The 21,212-nt window shown below is 44.1% G+C and overlaps 2 protein-coding genes across 2 annotated transcripts in view; one reads left to right on the top strand and one right to left on the bottom strand.

The window, feature by feature from the left end:
• raf1b (Raf-1 proto-oncogene, serine/threonine kinase b) overlaps positions 1-4,322 on the top strand; it is a 13,445-nt gene extending 9,123 nt beyond the window's left edge. The window contains exon 4 of the mRNA XM_024136759.2: positions 3,816-4,322. Within this exon, the coding sequence (XP_023992527.2) occupies positions 3,816-3,995 (180 nt within the window). The 3' untranslated portion in view covers positions 3,996-4,322. The remainder of the gene's footprint in view (positions 1-3,815) is intronic.
• Positions 4,323-4,649: 327 nt separating this feature from the next.
• The window catches only part of LOC112069428 (E3 ubiquitin-protein ligase makorin-2), an 18,772-nt gene continuing 2,209 nt past the window's right edge, over positions 4,650-21,212 (bottom strand). The window contains exons 4-8 of the mRNA XM_024136766.2: positions 13,027-13,358; positions 12,637-12,851; positions 11,873-11,983; positions 5,652-5,796; positions 4,650-5,568 (exon numbers count right to left, since the gene is read on the bottom strand). Of these exons, the coding sequence (XP_023992534.1) occupies positions 5,413-5,568; positions 5,652-5,796; positions 11,873-11,983; positions 12,637-12,851; positions 13,027-13,358 (959 nt within the window). The 3' untranslated portion in view covers positions 4,650-5,412. The remainder of the gene's footprint in view (positions 5,569-5,651; positions 5,797-11,872; positions 11,984-12,636; positions 12,852-13,026; positions 13,359-21,212) is intronic.

The following is a 21,212-nucleotide window of genomic DNA, read 5'->3' on the forward strand; positions in this document are numbered from 1 at the left end:
TCACTAACCCTGTGTATATTAGAACTACCCCTGACACTAACCCTGTGTATATTAGAACTACCCCTGTCACTAACCCTGTGTATATTAGAACTACCACTACCCCTGACACTAACCGATGGCCGACGCCAGAATGAATCCGTTTCCTGGCATTTCTTTTTCCCACGTTTATATGTATAAAAATAAACAAATCAATAATTAAGTGCAATTAATTTAATTAGTAATTCAGTACATTGTATTTATGGAGTGCCTTTGTTACAGAAAGCATTGGTGTTGGAACCCGGGAAAGATTTAAAATCCCAACCAACCACCAAGACGCACAGTCAGCAAGATTTGTATTATTTTATTTAACCTTTATTTAGAACAAGCAAGCAAGATGCATGGTCAAATGAAGAAAACATCAGTAGCCTAATCATTACAAGTGGCAAGTGTGCTTGATAAGTGAAAATCAGCACAAAAGCAATAAAGGCATTAGGAATATGTGTTGATATGACAGCATGTCACATAGTCTGAACAACGACAGCTGTGGAGTGCGTTGCTGATTTTATTTCTTGCTGGAGATGTAGCCTGCTCCCTCAGTGATGACGTTTTGTCCGTAGAATTCTCACCGGCTTGTTCTATTCCACAAGGTGCCGTCTGTTTCATTTCATTTGGTGGTGGCGTGGGAAGGTGTAGGTTCAGGCTGAGGTCAGAATAATACTCATCAGAGATGTCATCGTGATTACATTCTTCCCCACCATCGGAGTCGTTTTCATTCACATTTTGAAGCAATGCTAACGAGCGCATCCATTCATCTTGGTCATCTTGCCATTGTAAATTATGCACGTTCTCACTGTGTACTGCAAGTAGGCCAGAGTAGGCTGATGGAGTAGGCTGATGGAGTACATAACATTTTGAGATAGTTAGAATAGATCCATGGCCCGCCCTGTTTTTCATTCACATTTGGTGATTACATAATTATGCATAGTTCGCTTCCCCTCGCTCACCAACTCATCCATTCTCCCCCATCGCTTCCCCTCGCTCACCAACTCATCCATTCTCCCCCATCGCTTCCCCTCGCTCATCAACTCATCCATTCTTACCATCATACTTTAGCCTACTTCATTCATCTCTTATTGTAAGCTGTTATTATATGTGTGAAATTAGTTTCGGTTCACTTTCGAAGCGATTTCCAACTGGGTACGGCATCTTCAACTATCGGTAGGAGGGGAGCAGGCCCTACTGTAAAAAGGAGGAGCAACAGGGAAAAGCATATACAGTTGAAGTCGAAAATGTACATACACTTAGGTTGGAGTCATTAAAACTTGTTTTTCAACCACTCCACACATTTCTTGTTAACAAACTATAGTTTATCTACTTTGTGCACGATACAAGTAATTTTTCCAACAATTGTTTACAGATTATTTCACTTATAATTCACTGTATCACAATTCCAGTGGGCCAGAAGTTTACATACACTAAGTTGACTGTGCCTTTAAACAGCTTGGAAAATTCCAGAAAATGATGTCATGGCTTTAGAAGCTTCTGATAGGCTAATTTACATCATTTGAGTCAATTGGAGGTGTACCTGTGGATGTATTTCAAGGCCTACCTTCAAATTCAGTGCCTCTTAGCTTGACATCATAGGGAAAAGTCAAAAGAAATCAGCCAAAGACCTCAGAAAAATAATTGTAGACCTCCACAGTCTGGTACATCCTTGGGAGCAATTTCCAAATGACGTGAAGGTACCACGTTCATCTTTACAAACAATAGTACGCAAGTATAAACACCATGGACCAACGCAACCATCATACCACTCAGAGAGGAGACGGCGTTCTGTCTTCCGTAGAGATGAACGTACTTTGGTGCGAAAAGTGCAAATCAATCCAGAACAACAGCAAGGGACGTGTGAAGATTCTGGAGGAAACAAGTTACAAAAGTATCTATATCCACAGTAAAACAAGTCCTATATCGAATAACCTGAAAGGCGCTCAGCAAGGAAGAAGCCACTTGCTCCAAAACCGCCATAAAAAAGCCAGACTACGGTTTTGCAACTGCACATGGGGACAAAGATCATACTTTTTGGAGAAATGTCCTCTGGTCTGATGAAACAAAAATAGAACTGTTTGGCAATAATGACCATCGTTATGTTTGGAGGAAAAAGGGGGATGCTTGCAAGCCGAAGAACACCATCCCAACCGTGAAGCACGGGGGTGGCAGCATCATGTTGTGGGGGTGCTTTGCTGCAGGAGGGACTGGTGCACTTCACAAAATAGATGGCATCACGAGGAAGGGAAATTATTGGATATATTGTCAGTCATTATTCAGTCAGGAAGTTAAAGCTTGGTCGCAAATGGGTCTTCCAAATGGACAATGACCCCAAAAGTACTTCCAAAGTTGTGGCAAAATGGCTTAAGAACAAAGTCAAGGTATTGGAGTGGCACCACAAAGCCCTGATCTCAATCCAATAGAACATTTGTGGGTAGAACTGAAAAAGCGTGTGCAAGCAAGGAGGCCTACATACCTGACTCAGTTACACAAGCTCTGTCAGGAGGAATGGGCCAAAATTCACCCGACTTATTGTGGGAAGCTTGTGGAAGGCTACCCAAAACATTTGACCCAAGTTAAACTATTTAAAGGCAATGCTACCAAATAACCTAAGACAGGGCATTTTTACGAGGATTAAATGTCAGGAATTGTGAAAAACTGAGTTTAAATGTATTTGGCTAAGGTGTATGTAAACTTCCGACTTCAACTGTATGACATGCCCTCCTAAAACTGTCTATGGCACCAGTTTTGTTCGTGATATTAAGATTCTAACAAGGACGGCGTGGGGCATTACTTTAAAAATGGCACAGTAGGGCCTGCCGAGTGGCGCAGCATCGCAGTGCTTGAGGCGTCACTACAGCCCTGGGTACACTTGTAATATTTATGAAATGCATATTGTTATATTTGGTAGCACTTATTTGTTTTTCTTTTGCCTCCAACCCCCTTTGATGTGTAGAACGGATGTGGGTGGGGCCAGGTCAACATAAGGGTGCAAATTTGAAAAAATCACAAAAGCTCTGACGAAGGCCGTGTGGCCGATACGTAAGCTTATTAAATATCGGTGATACTATCAAGAGCAGTGTGCGGTTTCCTTTTTCCTTCATCTAATTCACYATCAGTCCAAATGACTGATCTAGCAGTTCTATAGTGTGTTTTATAGTAACATGTATTTGAACTAAAAATGAATTAGCCTACCTTTTGAATGTGACATGAACACAACCAGTCATGTTTTCATCTGATTTGTAAAATAAGTACATTCAAAAACTTATTAGCATCCGATCGACTGAAACAGAATMTAGCCCAGGTATCTGATGCGGTCTGGCAAGAAAGAGAATGCCATACTCTTAGTCCAGGCAGCATCAGATACCTGGGCTACACACACTGTTAAGCTTGCTTTATCTGACAATGATGGGTCTTTCTGTCGGCGTGTGTCTCAGTCAAATAAATGATCCATATTTAAATATTTTATTTGGACGGGCCAGATGGTACGTTAGGGCGGGTCAGGCCCCCCCATAACACCGGCCTTGCACTAACCCTGACAGGTACGAGACATCAGTCGGTTGCTGTGCTACTCACACGGGGAATGTTGTTGTAGTCAGTCAGTTGAATGACTGTTGTCGTAGTCAGTCAGTGACCAGAGACTGTTGAATGAATGTTGTCGTAGTCAGTGACCAGAGACTGTTGAATGAATGTTGTTGTAGTCAGTCAGTGACCAGAGACTGTTGAATGAATGAATGTTGTCGTCGTCAGTGACCAGAGACTGTTGAATGGCTGTCTTATTTCTTGTCTAGATCCTGTCGTCCATTGAGTTGCTGCAGCATGCTCTGCCTAAAATCAACCGCAGCACCTCCGAGCCGTCGCTACACAGAGCAACACACACGGAGGACATTAACATCTGCCCTTTGACCTACACACGCCAACCTGCTGCCGTCTTCAACAAATGTACATGCCAACCTACCGCTGTCTTCTAGACCCACACCAACCTGCCTTTGGCTTCATCACAAATGGCACTGTATGCACTACGTTTTCACCAGTCTCATAGTGCTGCCTTGTAGGGCTCTGGACAATAGAAGTGCACAAGGTGCCATTTTAGACTGTCTGCAAGGTCGTCTCCCATCAGGCTGCCTGTGTCCTAGCCTGGACCCACCCTGCCGCAACATGCTACCAGGCATGCTTAAGGAGCAGTAACCCCACTTCCTAATCAGTTACATGTTAAAGCACAATCTGTCCCAGTGCTGAGTGTTCTACAACAATCTACTCACAAGATCAGCATCATTGAATCAAAGTGTAAAGATTTTTTTTATTGCAATTGATGCTATTTCTCTCACTGACGTGAGTGTTTCTGAACATAATGTCCGCTAATTTGGCAAATCATTTTATGTCAGCGTCAAAATGGCTGTGTGAGTGGWCATGCAGAGCTGATGTGTTGTAACTGTTTCCTGGCTACACACATCCATYTCGGACTGTCCTACAGGGTATTGGATCATGGTATATAGATGAAGAGCTGCTGTCGTGTTAGGCAAAGGCTATTCAATCATGAAGTTGTTTTAAAATTAAAGGATTTTCATATGATTTGGTTATCTATTAGCTTGCCTTCTAGGATAAATATTGTACTTGAACAAGCATTATAAACCTGAAAGATTATTTTATTAAAATACAATGAATAAACAAAGCCAAATATCTATAGACTGAAACAGAACACACGCCATGGTTGTGAAGTACTACGTCAGGCCTTATCCAAGTTATTCCATTCATTAACCCATAGGTTATACAGCGCTGTCAAACATTTGATTTATTCAATGAATGGACTCCTATTGGATAAATACATTAGAAGCCAACATAGTAATGAATGATTAACCATAGAATATACATTAAACACTGTAGCATAATATCCAGACTCCCTGCTATAGGTTAGTCACCCCAGGCAGCTTCACTCAACAATAGATGTCTGCTTTATTCTCTTACTATAGATGTGGGATAAGGTCAACATTACCATTATTATTTTATACCGATAAAGTTGCTAAACCTCAATGTGAGAATCCATCAACACTAAACAGTTCCTCTAGGAGGAACTAGCTACCTGGACAACAGAAATGTAAATGTCTAAATTAACACGCCGAAATTGAGTCAAACAGACTTGTGTGCATTAATTAGATGTTTCTCCTGTAACCTTCCTGAAGGCTGATCTATATGACCGCATCTAAAGCATATCAGAACCATTACAGCTCTATGTACAGATTTACTACTTTCCACACAAATGTACCATGATTAAAAAAAGCCTCAAACCATCAACATGAAAGGCTTACTAGTGAGTACACGTTATTCTCCAGTGTTGTATGTTTGAGCCGTTGGGCAGAGTGCTGGACTGGGTAACGGGTAGTTTGGGGCTCAGGGCTCTGCAGACACCCCGCTGCTCTCCTCCCTTCCTGGACCAGACATCTGCATGAAGAGTTCTCTCAGTTCGCTGACCTCGTCTTGCGGCTGGGCAACGCTGCGCTGCTCGCGTTCCTCAATGAAGTCCCACAGACGCACAGAGTTCAGGAACTACAACCCAAAGAAGATCTGTTATCATGATGCTAGTTAAGTATTTTATTGTAGCAGGTATTGGCAGTAGCACCATATCGTACCCTCACGTTCCCCTCAGAGCCCAGCTGCTTGCGGGGTTTGTCCGGCTCGGCCCGCGTTCCGTCGGGGTAAGCATGCATGTAGAAACACTTCCCTCCAAACGGACAGGTTCCCCGACCCTGGTCAAAGTATTTACACGCCTTCTTACTGCAAGAGAAAACAGGACAGGTGTTGGAACTAGGACACTTGGCAGGGTTAGGGGCCTCATTTAAAAAACATTGCTTACGCACAAAACATGCATGCCCCAGTTCTCGCGCAAAGGTTGGCATTTATAAAAACTGAACTTGACATGAATCGGCTTATCCTCCCACAAACTTTAGACCATGCGCACACACAGTTTCTTGTGGTTGAAATATTGCATTGCAAGAAGGCAAAAGTAGTAGACTAGTAGTGGCAGCAGCCTAGAGATGCCTGTAGTAGTTAGTATCCTAGAGTGGTAGCAGCCTGTAGTAGTAGTATGCGCAGCCTAGAGATGCCTTTAGTAGTAGTAGTAGCAGCCTAGAGTAGTTAGTATCCTAGAGTAGTAGTAGCAGCCTAGTAGAAGTAGCAGACTCAAAGTAGCAGCCTAGAGATGCCTGTAGCAGCATGTAGTAGTTAGTATCCCAGAGCAGTAGTAGCAGCATGTAGTAGTTAGTATTCTAGAGCAGCAGTAGTAGTTAGTATTCTAGAGCAGCAGTAGTAGTAGCAGCATGTAGTAGTTAGTATTCTAGAGCAGCAGTAGTAGCAGCATGTAGTAGTTAGTATTCTAGAGCAGCAGTAGCAGCCTGTAGTAGTTAGTATCCCGTAGTAGTTAGTATCCTAGAGCAGTAGTAGCAGCATGTAGTAGTTAGTATTCTAGAGCAGCAGTAGCAGCCTGTCAGTAGGTTAGTTCCGTAGGTAGTTAGTATCCTAAAGCAGTAGTAGCAGCATGTGTAGTTAGTATTCTAGAGCGCAGTAGCAGCCTGTAGTAGTGCAGCATGTAGTAGTTAGTTTCTAGAGCAGCAGTAGCAGCCTGTTAGTAGGCAGCTAGTAGTTGCCTAGTAGTAGTTGCCTAGTAGTGTTGCCTAGTAGCAGCAGCCTAGAGAAGCTGTAGTAGCCTAGTAATAGCCTAGTAGTAGTAGCAGCAGCAGCCTGTTGTAATAGCCTAGAGAAGCCTGCAGTAGCAGCCTAGAGGCCTGGTGTGTTTACAGACATATTCAATCGCGTCCCCACATGCTTCAAGATGGCACCATTGTTCCTGTACCAAGATAGCCATTTAGTTCAGTTATCACCCTGTAGCACTCACTTCTGTCATCATGAATTGCTTTGAGAGCTATTCAAGGATAATATCACCTCCACCTGAGACCCACATCAGTTTGCATACCCGCCACAGACGATGCAATCACAATTCTCTATCCCATCTGGAACGAGGAATGCTGTTCATTGACCACAGCTCAACATTCAACACCATAGTACCTCAAAGCTCATCATAAAGCTGGAGGTCTGGGTCTCAACCTCGCTGTGCAACTGGGTCCTGGATTTTGACGGGCTGCCCCAAGGTGGTGAAGTTAGGAAACATCTCCACTTCGCTGATCCTCAACACTGGGGCCCGTCAGCCCCTCCCTGTTCACCCATGACTGCGTGGCCATGCACGTGTCCAACTCATCATGAAGTTTGCAGAACACACAGTGGTAGGCTTGATTACACAACAGACGAGACGGTGTGTGGTCAGGAAAACAAAGTACATGATCGTGGACTTCATGAAACAGCACAGTAGTGGAGAAGATGGAAAGTTCCTCGGCGTAAAGCAGCATAGTATTAGGAGTCTAGAGTAGCAGCCTAGTATTAGGAGTCTAGAGTAGCAGCTAGTATTAAGAGTCTAGAGTAGCAGCCTAGTATTAGGAGTCTAGAGTAGCAGCCTAGTATTAGGAGTCTAGAGTAGCAGCCTAGTATTAGGAGTCATGAGTAGCAGCCTAGTATTAGGAGTCTAGAGTAGCAGCCTAGTATTAGGAGTCTAGAGTAGCAGCCTAGTAATTAGGAGTCTAGAGTAGCAGCCTAGTATTAGGAGTCTAGAGTAGCAGCCTAGTATTAGGAGTCTAGAGTAGCAGCCTAGTATTAGGAGTCTAGAGTAGCAGCCTAGTATTAGGAGTCTAGAGAGTAGTCAGCCTAGTTATTAGGAGTCTAGAGTAGCAGTAGTATTAGGTCTAGAGTAGCAGCCTAGTATTAGGAGTCTAGAGTAGCAGCCTAGTATATGGAGTCTAGAGTAGCAGCCTAGTATTAGGAGTCTAGAGTAGCAGCCTAGTATTAGGAGTCTAGAGTGCAGCCTAGTATTAGGGTCTAGAGTAGCAGCCTAGTATTAGGAGTCTAAGTAGCAGCCTAGTATTAGGAGTCTAGAGTAGCAGCCTAGTATTAGGAGTCTAGAGTAGCAGCCTAGTATTAGGAGTCTAGAGTAGCAGCCTAGTAGTTGCAGGGTTGGGTAGGTTACTTTCTAAATGTAATCCATTAGTAACTACATTCAGTTACTTTCCCCTTAGAGGCATTAGAAGACTAAAATGTATGTTACTAATTGAACGACAAATCAATGTTAAAGTTTACATAGCTCGCCATATATGGAATGACGCCGAAGGAGTAGGCTGACGTTTTACGATCCCGTAACCAGTTGTGCATGTTTTTTCGTACATAATGTTTTTGCCACCGTGTCTTATGACCGAAAAGAGCTTCTAGATATCAGGACAGCGATTACTCACCCAGTACTGGAGGAATACATTTTCTTCAACGAGTCGTACAAAGCTTTTTCCGCAGAATAGAACAGCGGCCTCTGGTAAGACAAGGTGACAGTCTACATAACAGCTGGTGCACGAAATCTAAGGAAGTCTTGAGGTTTTGCTCGCCTGAGTATCTCATGATGAGCTGTAGAGCACACTATTTACCAAGAGAGTTTAGCTGTCTATATACCACCACAAAGACCGCTCTCAATGAGCTGTATACGGCCATAAGCAAACGGGAAGACGCTCATCCAGAGGCGGCGCTCCTAGTGGCCAGGGACTTTAATGCAGGGAAACTCAAATCCGTTTGACCTCATCTCTACCAGCATGTTAAATGTGCAACCANACCACACCCTTACCCTCCATTTGGCAAATCTGACCATAATTCTATCCTCCTGATTCCTGCTAAAAAACACCAGTGACTCGGTCAATAACAAAGTGGTCAGATGAAGCAGATGCTAAGCTACAAGACTGTTTTGCTATCACAGACTGGAATATGTTCCGGGATTCCTCCGATGGCTTTAAGGAGTACACCACATCAGTCACTGGCTTCATCAATAAGTGCATTGATGACGTCGTCTCCACAGTGACCGTACGTACATACCCCAACCAGAAGCCATGGATTACAGGCAACATGTGCACTGAGCTAAAAGGGTAGAGCTGCCGCTTTCAAGGAGCGGGACTCTAACCCGGAAGCTTATAAGAAATCCCGCTATGCCCTCCGACGAACCATCAAATACACTGTGTATAGTATGGTAAGTACACCTAGTATAGTAAGTATACAGTGTGTATTATAGTAAGCATACGTAGTATGTAGTATACGTAGTAGTAGTATCAAATCAAACTTTATTTTTCACATGCACCGAATACAAGTGTAGACCTTACTGTGAAATGCTTACTTACAAGACCTTAAATCAACAGTATTGTTCAAGATGAGTTAAGGAAATGTTTACCAAATATACTAAAGCAAAAAATATTTACTTTGTACATGTAGGTAGGGGTGACTATGCATAGATAATAAACAGCATGCAACAGCAGTGTACAAAACAAATGGAGGGGGGTGTAAATAGTCCGGTTGCCATTTGATTAATTGTTCAGCAGTCTTATGGCTTGGGGATAGAAGCTGTTAAGGAGCCTTTTTGTCCTAGACTTGGCGCTCCAGGTTATTGAGAAAACAGTCTATGACTTGGGTGACTGGAGTCTGGCAATTGATGGGCTTTCCTCTGACACCGCCTGGTATAGAGGTCCTGGATGGCAGGAAGCTTGGCCCCAGTGATGTACTGGGCCGTACGCACTACCCTCTGTTGTGCCTTACGGTAAGATGCCGAGCAGTTGCCATACCTGGCGGTGATGCAACCGGTCAGGATGCTCTCGATGGTGCAGCTGTAGAACGTTTTGAGGATCTGGGGACCCATGCCAAATCTTTTCAGTCTCCTGAGGGGGAATAGGTTTTGTCGTGCCCTCTTCACGATGGTCTTGGTGTTTGGACCATGATAGATCGTTGGGGATGTGGACACCCCGAACAGCCCCGTTGATGTTATTGGGGGCCTGTTCGGTTCGCCTTTTCCTGTAGTCCACGATGAGCTCCTTTGTCTTGGTCACATTGAGGGAGAGGTTGTTGTCCTGGCACCACACTGCCAGTTCTCTGACCTCCTCCCTATAGGTTGCCACACCCTATATGTGTGGCATATCAAGAAGCTGATTAAAGAGCATGATCATTACACAGGTGCACCTTGTGCTGGGGACAACAAAGGGCCACTAAAATGTGCAGTTGTGTCACACAACAATGCCACAAATGTTTTGAGGGAGCGCGCAATTGGCATGCTGACTGCAGGAATGTTCAACAGAGCATTGAATGTTAATTTCTCTACCATAAACTACCTCCAACGTTGTTTTAGAGAATTTGTAAGTACGTCCAACCGGCCTCTCCACATCCGGCTTCTTCACATGCGGGATGGTCTGAGAGGAGCCACCCGGACAGCTGATGAAACTGTGCGTTTGCAAAACCGAATTTCTGCACAAACTGTCAGAAACCGTCTCAGGGAAGCTCATCTGCGTGCTCGTCGACCTGACTGCAGTTCGGTGTAGTAACCAGTTTCAGTGGGCAAATGCTCACCTTTGATGGCCACCTGCACGCTGGAGAAGTGTGTTCTTTACAAATGAATCCCGGTTTTACTGTACCGGGCAGATAGCATCATGTGGGCGAGCGGTTTACTGATGTAAACGATGTGAACAGAGTGCCCCATGGTGGTGGGGTTATGGTATGGGCAGGCATAAACTAAAGACAACGAACAAAATTGAATTTTATCAATGGCAATTTGAATGCTCAGAGATACCGTGAGGAGATTCTGAGGTCGATTGTCGTGCAATGTATCTGCCGTCATCACCTCATGTTTCAGCATGATAATGTACAACCCCATGTCGCAAGGATCTGTACACGATTCTGGAAGGTGAAAATTCTTCCACGGCCTGCATACTCAGACATGTCACCTATTGAGGATGTTCTGGATCGACGTGTATGACAGCGTATTCCAGTTTCCACCAATAGCCAGAAACTTTGCACAGCCATTGAAGAAGAGTGGGACAACATTCCACAATCAACAGCCTGATCAACTCCGAGAAGATGTCGCGCTGCATGAGGCAAATGGTGGTCACACCAGATACCGACTGGTTTTCTGATACATGCCCCTACTTTTCTTTGGTAAGGTATCTGACCAACAGATGCATATCTGTATTCCCAGTCATGTGAAATCCATAGATTAGGGCCTAATGAATTCATTACAATTGACTGATTTCCTTATATGAACTGTAACTCAGTAAAATCTTTGAAATTGTTGCATGTTGTGTTTTTGTTCAGTATGTGTGTATATACATACATACCAGTCAAAAGATTTAGAACAACTACTCATTCAAAGGTTTCCTTATATTTTCTACATTGTAGAATAATAGTGAAGACATCAAAACACATATGGATCATGTAATAACCAAAAAAGTGTTAAACAAATATTTGAGATTCTTCAAAGTAGCCACCCTTTGCCTTTGACAGCTTTGCATTCTCTCAGCCAGTTTCTTGAAATTTTCCGTATTGACGGACTGTTGTTTCTCTTTGCTTATTTGAGCTGTTCTTGCCATAATATGGACTTGGTCTTTTACCAAATAGGAATATCTTCTGTATACCACCCCTACCTTGTCACACATCTGATTGGCTCAAACACATTAAGGAAAGAAATTCCACAAATTAACTTTTAACAAGGAACACCTGTTAATTGAAATGCATTCCAAGTGACTACCTCATGAAGCTCGTTGAGAGAATGCTAAGAGTGTGCAAAGCTGTCATCAAAATAGAAAATATATTTTGATTTGTTTAACACTTTTTTTGGTTACTACATGATTCAATGGTTTATGTCATCACTATTTTACAATATAGAAAATAGTAAAAATAAAACCCTGGAATGAATAGGTGTGTCCAAACGTTTAACTGGTACTGTGTATATACATACCTGACTCCAGACTTGAAGTCCTCTATCAGTCTGTTCTTCTCATCCTGGTCCTCCACCCAGTACACACTAGGGATGACAAACTCAGACACCACTCTGCACTCTGGACACGACCTGGAGAGAGGCACACGGTTAGCCACATCCCTGTATATTATGGCCAGTCATTCTGCTTCACATCACAGTGGCATCCTGTTGCTCAACTAGCTGCAACTCCCTCAAGTTGTCAGTATCACCTGATCATGTGAGTTTCTAAACACAGTAATAACAGTGGAGGCTACACATGGGCTTATACTAGCACCCTGATAGCCATGGTAACAGATGAAACAAGATCAGGGCACATATTCATAAAACATCTCAAGAGTAGGATCTACTCTGATCTATTGCTGATCTAAGATCATAATATTACATGGACTTGATCCTAAATCAGAACTACTCAGTACCGCATATGAATTTGGGTCTAGATCCAGAAACGTAGAAGATGCACTTACTTGATGATCTTGTTTTCAAAATGCTTGGCACAGTATAGTATCTTATTGATGGTGTTTTCATACTGCTTGGTGTGTATAGTAGCTATCAACTCGTACTTGTTTTCAAACTGCTTGGTGTGTATAGTATTGTAGTTATCAGCTCCCTTGATGCGTGGCGTGTATAGTAGTTAAACTCACTCTTGTTTTCAAACTGCTTGGTGAGTATAGCTGTTATCAATTCACTTGCTGAGCTTGTTTAAAAACTGCTTCAGGAGTATAGAATAGTAGATATCAACTCACTTGATGATCTTGTTCTCAAACTGCTTGGCGCAGCGCCACTGGCGGATGCAGGAGAGGCAGTATGTGTGGCAGCAAGAAGAGAGGATCCCGAAGCGTCTCTCTGAGGCAGCAGCTTTCTCATAAACCACCTCCATACAGATAGAACACACCTTGTCCTGGCTGTGCTGCGCTGCAAACGCCTTGTCCATGTCCGCCTCAAACACCAACATACACATCTGAGGGACAGCCATCACATGGAATGAATCCAGACTTGATCCATATCCATGCTATTTCATTTATAAATCACCATCATAGACGTTGATTACTTGATATCCAAAACGACCTATTCATGTTGTTTGTATGACACTCCTACCAGTACAGTTAGGGTTAGTGTTAAAGTATGGGTCCTACCTTCTCGTGAGCTCTCCTCTGCTCGGGGTCGTGTGGGTGGAGCACCTGCAGGCTGCAAATGTCACACAGGTCACCATGGAGATAGGGGCAGGTGTTTCCGTAGTGACACTGTCCCGCAGCAGCGTAGGGACAGAGCTGTTGCTGGGGGCAGGGGACAGAGACAGGATAGGGGCCGGCCGTGGCAGAACACTCCAGACTGGTCCTGATGGCGTCCAGGTAGGAATGAGGTTTGGCATGGGCGCTGTTTTCATGGTATTCCGCCCAACACTCTGCCTCGGTTACCTCTGGGCCATCTCCACCATAAGGCATCATTCTGCTGTCACAGCCCTGGGCTGGAACACACACACACACACACAGGAAAGAGAACAGGATACAGTTGAAGGCAACATACATTTACATTACATTTAAGTCATTTAGCTGACGCTCTTATCCAGAGCGACTTACAAATTGGAAAGTTCATACATATTCATCCTGGTCCCCCCGTGGGGAATGAACCCACAACCCTGGCGTTGCAAGCGCCATGCTCTACCAACTGAGCCACACGGGACCACGGGACCACATACCTCTGGATTATACTGCTGGCTGCATTACATTGACCTCCTAGTGGCAAACTAAACTACATACTGTAGCTTTCTCTCTCAGCACCAGGGGTTTCTACATACTGTAGCTTTCTCTCTCAGCACCAGGGGTTTCTACATACTGCTAGCTTGCCTCTCAGCACCAGGGGTTCTACAGTACATGGTTAGCCTGTTCGCTCTCGAAGCACCAGGGGTCTCAACAATACTGTTAGCTATGGCGCTAGCATCCAGGGGTTTCCTATCCATACTTGTAGGCTTTCACTCTACTCAGCACCAGGGGTTTCTACATACTGTATGCTTTCTGCTCTCAGCACCAGGGGTTCTACATACTGTAGCTTCTGTTCTCAGCATCCAAGGGTTCTACATACTGTAGCTTTCTGTCCTTCAGCACCAGGGGTTTCTACATACTGTAGCCTTTCTGCTCTTCAAGCACCAGGGGTTCTACATACTGTAGCTTCTCTCTCTCAGCACCAGGCGTTTCACATACTGTAGCTTTCTCTCTCAGCACCAGGGGGTTGTATTTATTATGGATCCCCATTAGCTGCTGCCAAGGCATCAGTTAATTTTACCAGACCCCAGGAAGAGTAAAGCAGTTATGAATGTATTGTAATGTTTTTAAAACCGTATAACAGATTTTACAGCACTAAGTGCGTGCCCTCAGGCCCCTACTCCACTACCACATATCTAAAAGACAAAATCAATGTGTATGTGTTGCATCACAGTCCCCTCTGTTTCATAAGGTGTATTTTTATCAGTAAAAAAAAAAATCTGATTCTACTGCTTTCATCAGTTACCTGATGTGGAATAGAGTTCCATGTAGTCATGGCTCTATGTAGTACTGTGCACCTCCCATAGTCTGTTCTGGACTTAGGGACTGTGAAGAGACCTCTGGTGGCATGTCTTGTGGGGTATGCATGGGTGTCTGAGCTGTGTGCCAGTAGTTCAAACAGACAGCTCGGTGCATTAAACCTTTCATAAATACAAGTAGTGATGACGTCAATCCATCCTCCACTTTGAGCAAGGAGAGATTGACATGCATATTATTAATGTTTGCTTTCTGTGTACATTCAAGGGCCAGCCGTGCTGCCCTGTTCTGAGCCATTTGCAATTTTCTTAAGATCCTCTTTGTGGCACCTGACCACACGACTGAACAGTAGTCAAGGTGGGACAAAACTAGAGCCTGTAGGACCTGCCTTGTTGATAGTGCTGTTAAGGTAGAGCTGGGCTTTATTATGGACAGACTTCTCCCCATCTTAGCTACTGTTGTATCAATATGTTTTGACCTCAACTTGCTCAATTTCCACATTATTTATAACAACATTTAGTTGAGGTTTAGGATTTAGTGAATGATTTGTCCCAAATACAATGCTTTTGGTTTGAAAATGTAGGACCAACTTATTCCTTGCTATCCACTCTGAAACTGCTGCTCTTCGTTAAGTGTTGCAGTAATTTCAGTCGCTGTAGTAGCTGATGTGTATACTGTTGACTCATCCGCACACAGGCCTTAAATCAAAGCCAGTGGCATTAGTAAAGATTGAAAAAAGTAAGGGGCTTACACAGCTGCACTGGGGAATTTCTGATTCTACCTGGATTATGTTGGAGAGGCTTCCATTAAAAAACACCTGTGTTCTGTTAGACAGGTAACTCTATCCACAATAAAGCCATTACACATACAGTTCCAGTCAAAAGTTTGGACACACCTACTCATTCAAGGGTTTTTCTTTATTTTTACTATTTTATACATTGTAGAATAATAGTGAAGACATCTAAACTATGAAATAACACATATGGAATCATGTAGTAAAGTAGCCACCCTTTGCCTTGATGACAGCTTTGCACACTCCTGGCATTATCTCAACCAGCTTCATGAGGTAGTCACCTGGAAAGCATTTCAATTAACAGGTGTGCCTTGTTAAAAGTTAATTTGTGGAATTTCTTTCCTTCTTAATGCGTTTGAGCCAATCAGTTGTGTTGTGACAAGGTAGGTGTGGAATACAGAAGGTAGCCCTATTTGGTAAAAGACCAAGTCCATATTATGGAAAGAACAGCTCAAATAAGCAGAGAAACGACAGTCCATCATTACCTTAAGACACGAAGGTCTGTCAAGAACTTTTAAAGTTTCTTCAAGTACAGTCGCATAAACCGCTATGATAAAAACTGGCTCTCATTAGGACCACCACAGGAAAGGAAGACCCAGAGTTACCTCTGCTGCAGAGGATAAATTCATTCGAGTTAACTGCACCTCAGATTGCAGCCCAAATAAATTATTCAGAGTTCAAGTAACAGGCATCTTAACATCCCTAACCCCAACTGTTCAGAAGAGACTGCAATCACCTCCACAATCACCTGACCTCAACCCAATTGAGATGGTTTGGGATGAGTTGGACCACAGAGCGAAGGAAAAGCATCCAACAATTGATCATTATATATGTGGGAACTCCTTCAAGACTGTTGGAAAAGCATTCCTCGTGAAGCTGGTTGAGAGAATGAAAAGCTGTCATCAAGGCAAAGGGTGGCTAATCTAAAATATTTTGATTTGTTTAACTTTTTTGGTTACTACATGATTCCTTGTGTTATTTCATAGTTGATGTCTTCACTATTATTCTACAATGTAGAAAATAGTAAAAATCAAGAAAAACCCTTGAAATGAGCAGGTGTCCAAACTTTTGACTGGTACTGTATGTTTTTCCAGCAGCAGACTATGATCAATAATGTCAAATGCCGCACTGATGTCGAAAAAAACAGCCCCCAATCTTTTTTGCATCAATTTCTCTCAGCCAATCATCAGTCATTTGTGTAAGTGCTGTGCTTGAATGTCCTTCCCTATAAGTGTGCTGAAAGTCTTGTCAATTTGTTTACTGTAAAATAGCATTGTATCTGGTCAAAAAATGTTTTCCAAAAGTTTACTAAGGGTTGGTAACAGGCTGATTGGTTGGCTATTTGCGCCAGTAAAGGGGGCTTTTACTATTCTTAGATAGGAGAATGACTTTTGCTCCCCTCCATGCCGGAGGGCACACGCTCTCTAGTAGGCTTAAATTGAAGATATGGCAAATAGGAGTGGCAATATCATCTGCTATTATCCCCAGTCATTTTCCATCCAAGTTGTCAGACCCCGGTGGCTTGTCATTGTTGATAGACAATTTCTCACCTCTTCCACACTGACTTTACAGAATTCAAATTCGTCTTCCATAATTTGGTCCGATATACTTGGATGTGTAGTGTCAGAGTTTGTTGCTGGCATGTCATGGATAAGTCATTAAAGTAATTGGCAACATCAGTCAGTTGTGATGAATGAGCCATCTGATTCAATTAACGATTGAGCCGAGTTGACCTTTTCCCCCAGAAATTTCATTTAAGCTTTTAACTATCATTCATGTAACCTTTATTTAACCAGGCAAGTCAGTTAAGAACAAATTCATATTTACAATGACAGCCAAGGAACAGTGGGTTAACTGCCTTGTTCAGGGGAACAGTGGGTTAACTGCCTTGTTCAGGGGAACAGTGGGTTAACTGCCTTGTTCAGGGGAACAGTGGGTCTAACCTGCTTTGTTCAGGGGAACAGTGGGTTAACTGCCTTGTTCAGGGGAACAGTGGGTTAACTGCCTTGTTCAGGGGCAGAACGACAGACTTTTACCTTGTCAGCTCGGGGGTTCGATCTGGCAACCTTTCAGTTACTGACCCAACGCTCTAACCACTAGGCTACTTGCCGCCCCCTTTGTTTTATAGTGTACTTTCTTCTTTTAATTCAGATGATTTCTCGATTTGCAGTACATTTGCCAATCGGTTGTGCAGCCAGACTTATTTGCCATTCCTTTTGTCTCATCCCACTCAACCATAAAATGTTTCAATTCCTCATCAATCCACAGGGATTTAACAGTTTTTAACAGTCATTTTCTTAAATGGGTGCATGCTTATTAGTAACTGGAATAAGCAATTTCATAAGTGCAAAGTCTGTTTGCTTCTCATTACACACCACGGATCAACAAATATTCTTTACATCAACAACATAGGAATCACTACAAAAAAACGTATTGTATGACCTCTTATACACTATATTAGGCCCAGCCTGACCTCTTATACACTATATTAGACCCAGCCTGTCCTCTTATACACTATATTAGACCCAGCCTGTCCTCTTATACACTATATTAGACCCACCTGTTCCTCTTATACACTATATTGGCCCAGCCTGTCCTCTTATACACTATATTAGGCCCAGCCTGACTCTTATACACTATATTAGGCCAACCTGTCCTCTTATACACTATATTAGACCCAGCCTGTCCTTTATAACACTATATTAGGCCAGCCTGTCCTCTTATAACACTATTTAGGCCAGCCTGTCCTCTTATACACTATATTAGGCCCAGCGCTGTCCTCTTATACACTATATTAGACCAGCCTGTCCTCTTATACCTATATTAGACCCAGCCTGTCCTCTTATACACTATATTAGGCCCAGCCTTTGGACGTTTGGTCTTCCTAGATATGGCTGCTATGTTGTGATCACCCCATCCGATGGATCTGGATACTGCTTTCAAACACATTTCTGCAGCATTAGTAAAGATGTGATCAATACATGTTGATGATTTCATTTCTGTGCTGTTTGTAACTACCCTGGTAGGTTGACAACCTGAACCAGGTTACAGGCACTGGTTACAGTTTGAAGCTTTTTCTTGTGTGTGCAGCTTGATGAAAGCCAGTCAATATTTAAATCACCCAGAAAATATACCTCTCTGTTGATATCATACAAGCATTTCACACGTTATCCAGACAGTGACTGTTAACACTTGGTGGTCTATAGCAGCTTCCCACCAGAATGGGCTTTAGGTGAGGCAGATGAACCTGTAGCCATATTACTTCAACAGTATTTAACGTGAGATCCTCTCTAAGCTTTACAGGAATGTGGTTCTGAATATAAACAGCAACACCTCCACCTTTGGCATTTCTGTTTTTTCTGTAGATCTTATAACCATGTATTGCTACCACTGTATCAAAGGTATTATCTAAGTGAGTTTCAGAGGGATATAAATTAGGTTACTTACATTGTGTCTACCAATGCTCCTGGTATAATGTATATTTGCTAAAGCATTATGATGACTCTGCGACACAATGGTAGGGATTAACTGAGCTGGGCTTGGGTCATTGATAAGTCATTGTCTCAACGCAGCATATTGGGCTGTGAAAGGATCCAGGATCCTGCATGATTTGGGTGGATCCCATCCTCCTTATAAAACCTGTTTTGTTTCCAGAAGGTATCGAAATTGTCAACAAAAGTAACATCCATTGAGCTGCAATAATCACGTAGCCAGTTGTGAAGAGAAAGAATCCTGCTAAAGCATTCAATGCCATGATTCAGAGAGGGCACAGGGCCAGATATGATCAGAGAGGGCACAGGGCCAGATATGATCAGAGGGCACAGGGCCAGATATGATCAGAGGGCACAGGGCCAGATATGATCAACGCCGCAGTCCCTGGAGCCTGATCTATCACTGGTCAACCCCTTCGTTCGTTGGGTGGTACTCTGTCGTCCTGGAGCCCGTGTACTTCCTGCACCTTCATCCGCCAGGGGGTAACCTGTGTCTGGAGCCTGATTATTATTTTTTTATCATCTTCCTGCACCTTCATGATCGCGAGGAGTTACCCAATGGTATGTCCTGTTGAGCCGTTTGATCGGTTATCTGCACGCTTCACTCCGCCCGGGTAACCTGCTGCCTGGAGCCTGATCTTGGCTTTGGCGGGTTGTCACCGGTCAACATACCGGCAACAGCTTGCGTGTGTAGTGTCACGTAATGTTGATACGGTGCGTTAGCAAAGGCTCGTGACGCGAGCTCCGCAAGTATCACGGTGGGAATATCACCTGTTCCCACCGACGACCTTCACCACGCTGGGGGTACCTGTGCACTGGCAGCCATGGGTATGACCTACGGTCTACTTATCAACTAGATTGTGTTGTTGTCGCAACTCGTCGTACGCTGGGTTTTACAAGGGCCAGGCTTTGTGGCGCGTGGAGGGCCACCTCATAGTGCTGTGAGTACTTGCCCACTGGGAGCTAAAGCCTAGGGCTACTTTACACCTCGGGGAACATTCGCTATTTAGGTCTCAACTGAGTTGTGTTGTGGATGGGAGAAGGCTATACAGCTTGGTATTGTGGTTGAGTTCACAGGTAAAAACGACAGCTTGAAAGATATAAATACTTTACCTTGCTCTGTCGCCTAACAGACAGGATATCACTGTCATATGGCCGCCTTGTCTGTGTCGTTATTGTTCCATACCGAGAGGCAGTCATTTGTCAACTCCCTCCACAGCCTTGCATTGCCGGTGAGGGGTCCTCTTGTTGTTGTCGATCGCGGTTGCGCACACTGGTTTAATGATGGGGGAATAGGCTAGACAAACCTCCTTCCCGAGTGTCCGCTTGTTCGCACCCAATGCGCAAGTCGCTGGCGCTGCGTGATGGAGTCCGCGTTCTCTCTGCAATCATAGGAAGTTCATCTCTCGCAGTTCTGCTCTCCTTAGAGATCCAGGTATCGCTCTCATGTTTCTCATGCTCCTCTCCATATTTCTCATGTTTAGTGTAGATTCTGTCTCCTAGTGTAAACATTCGCCCCTCTACCCGATAGAAAGTACGCAGGCTCCAGACGGTACTCAGATGAGATCAGCTCCGACACAGTTGTTCCCGGCGATGAAGGTGCAGGAAGATCAGGCTCCAGACACAGGTACCCCAGCGTGGAAGGTGGCAGGAAATCAGGCTGCAGACACAGGTACCCCAGCGTGGAAGGTGAAGGAAGATCAGGCTTCCAGCACAGGTACCCAGCGTGGAAGGTGAAGGAAGATCAGGCTCCAGACACAGGTACCCCAGCGTGGAAGGTGCGAATATCAGGCTGCAGACACAGGTACCCCCAGCGTGGAAGGTGAAGGAAGATCAGGCTCCAGGCACAGGTACCCCCGGCGATGAAGGTGCAGGAGATCAGGCTCCAGGACAGGTCCCCCGCGATGAAGGTCAGGAGATCAGCTCCAGACACAGGTCACCCCGGCGATGAAGGTGCAGGAAGATCAGCTCAGACACAGGTACCCCCAGCGACGAAGGTCGCAGGAAGGATCAGGCTCCAGGACGGTTTAAACTATTTGTTGTTTGCATCCGCTCCAGGCCTCTTTTTGGGGTGTAGACTGCTTTGCGAGAGGCCGCTGTATTCGGCTTCCACGGCTCGTTGACATGCGACCATTGTTGATTGCCAAGTTCCTTCTGGCTGTGCTCCTTTGACCCACTATCAGATGTGGGAGCTCCGGCAAACACTGCTTATTCCTTCCTGATTTCTGGAATCCTCCAAACAGGATTTTGGAAAACCATGTAATTTATTGAAAGTCCTGGATTTTGCAACCCAGCGGAGATGCATCCAACAAGCGCAAACGGCGTCCAGCACACGGCATAGAAAAGGTAAACATTCACACTGCGTTCTCTCCATTTTTCTTACGTGGCTGCTACCTGCATGATTAAGGAAGCCACCTCAATACTATAATCCGCGGCAGCAAACAATTGTCGCATTGGAACTCTGACTGATCAGTTGTCCTGAAACAAAGCGTAGTAGATCAGGTCCTGCACACATTGGA

The sequence above is a fragment of the Salvelinus sp. IW2-2015 genome, unplaced genomic scaffold (assembly GCF_002910315.2).
Source record: "Salvelinus sp. IW2-2015 unplaced genomic scaffold, ASM291031v2 Un_scaffold1010, whole genome shotgun sequence".
In the NCBI taxonomy this organism is placed as follows: Eukaryota; Metazoa; Chordata; class Actinopteri; order Salmoniformes; family Salmonidae; genus Salvelinus; species Salvelinus sp. IW2-2015.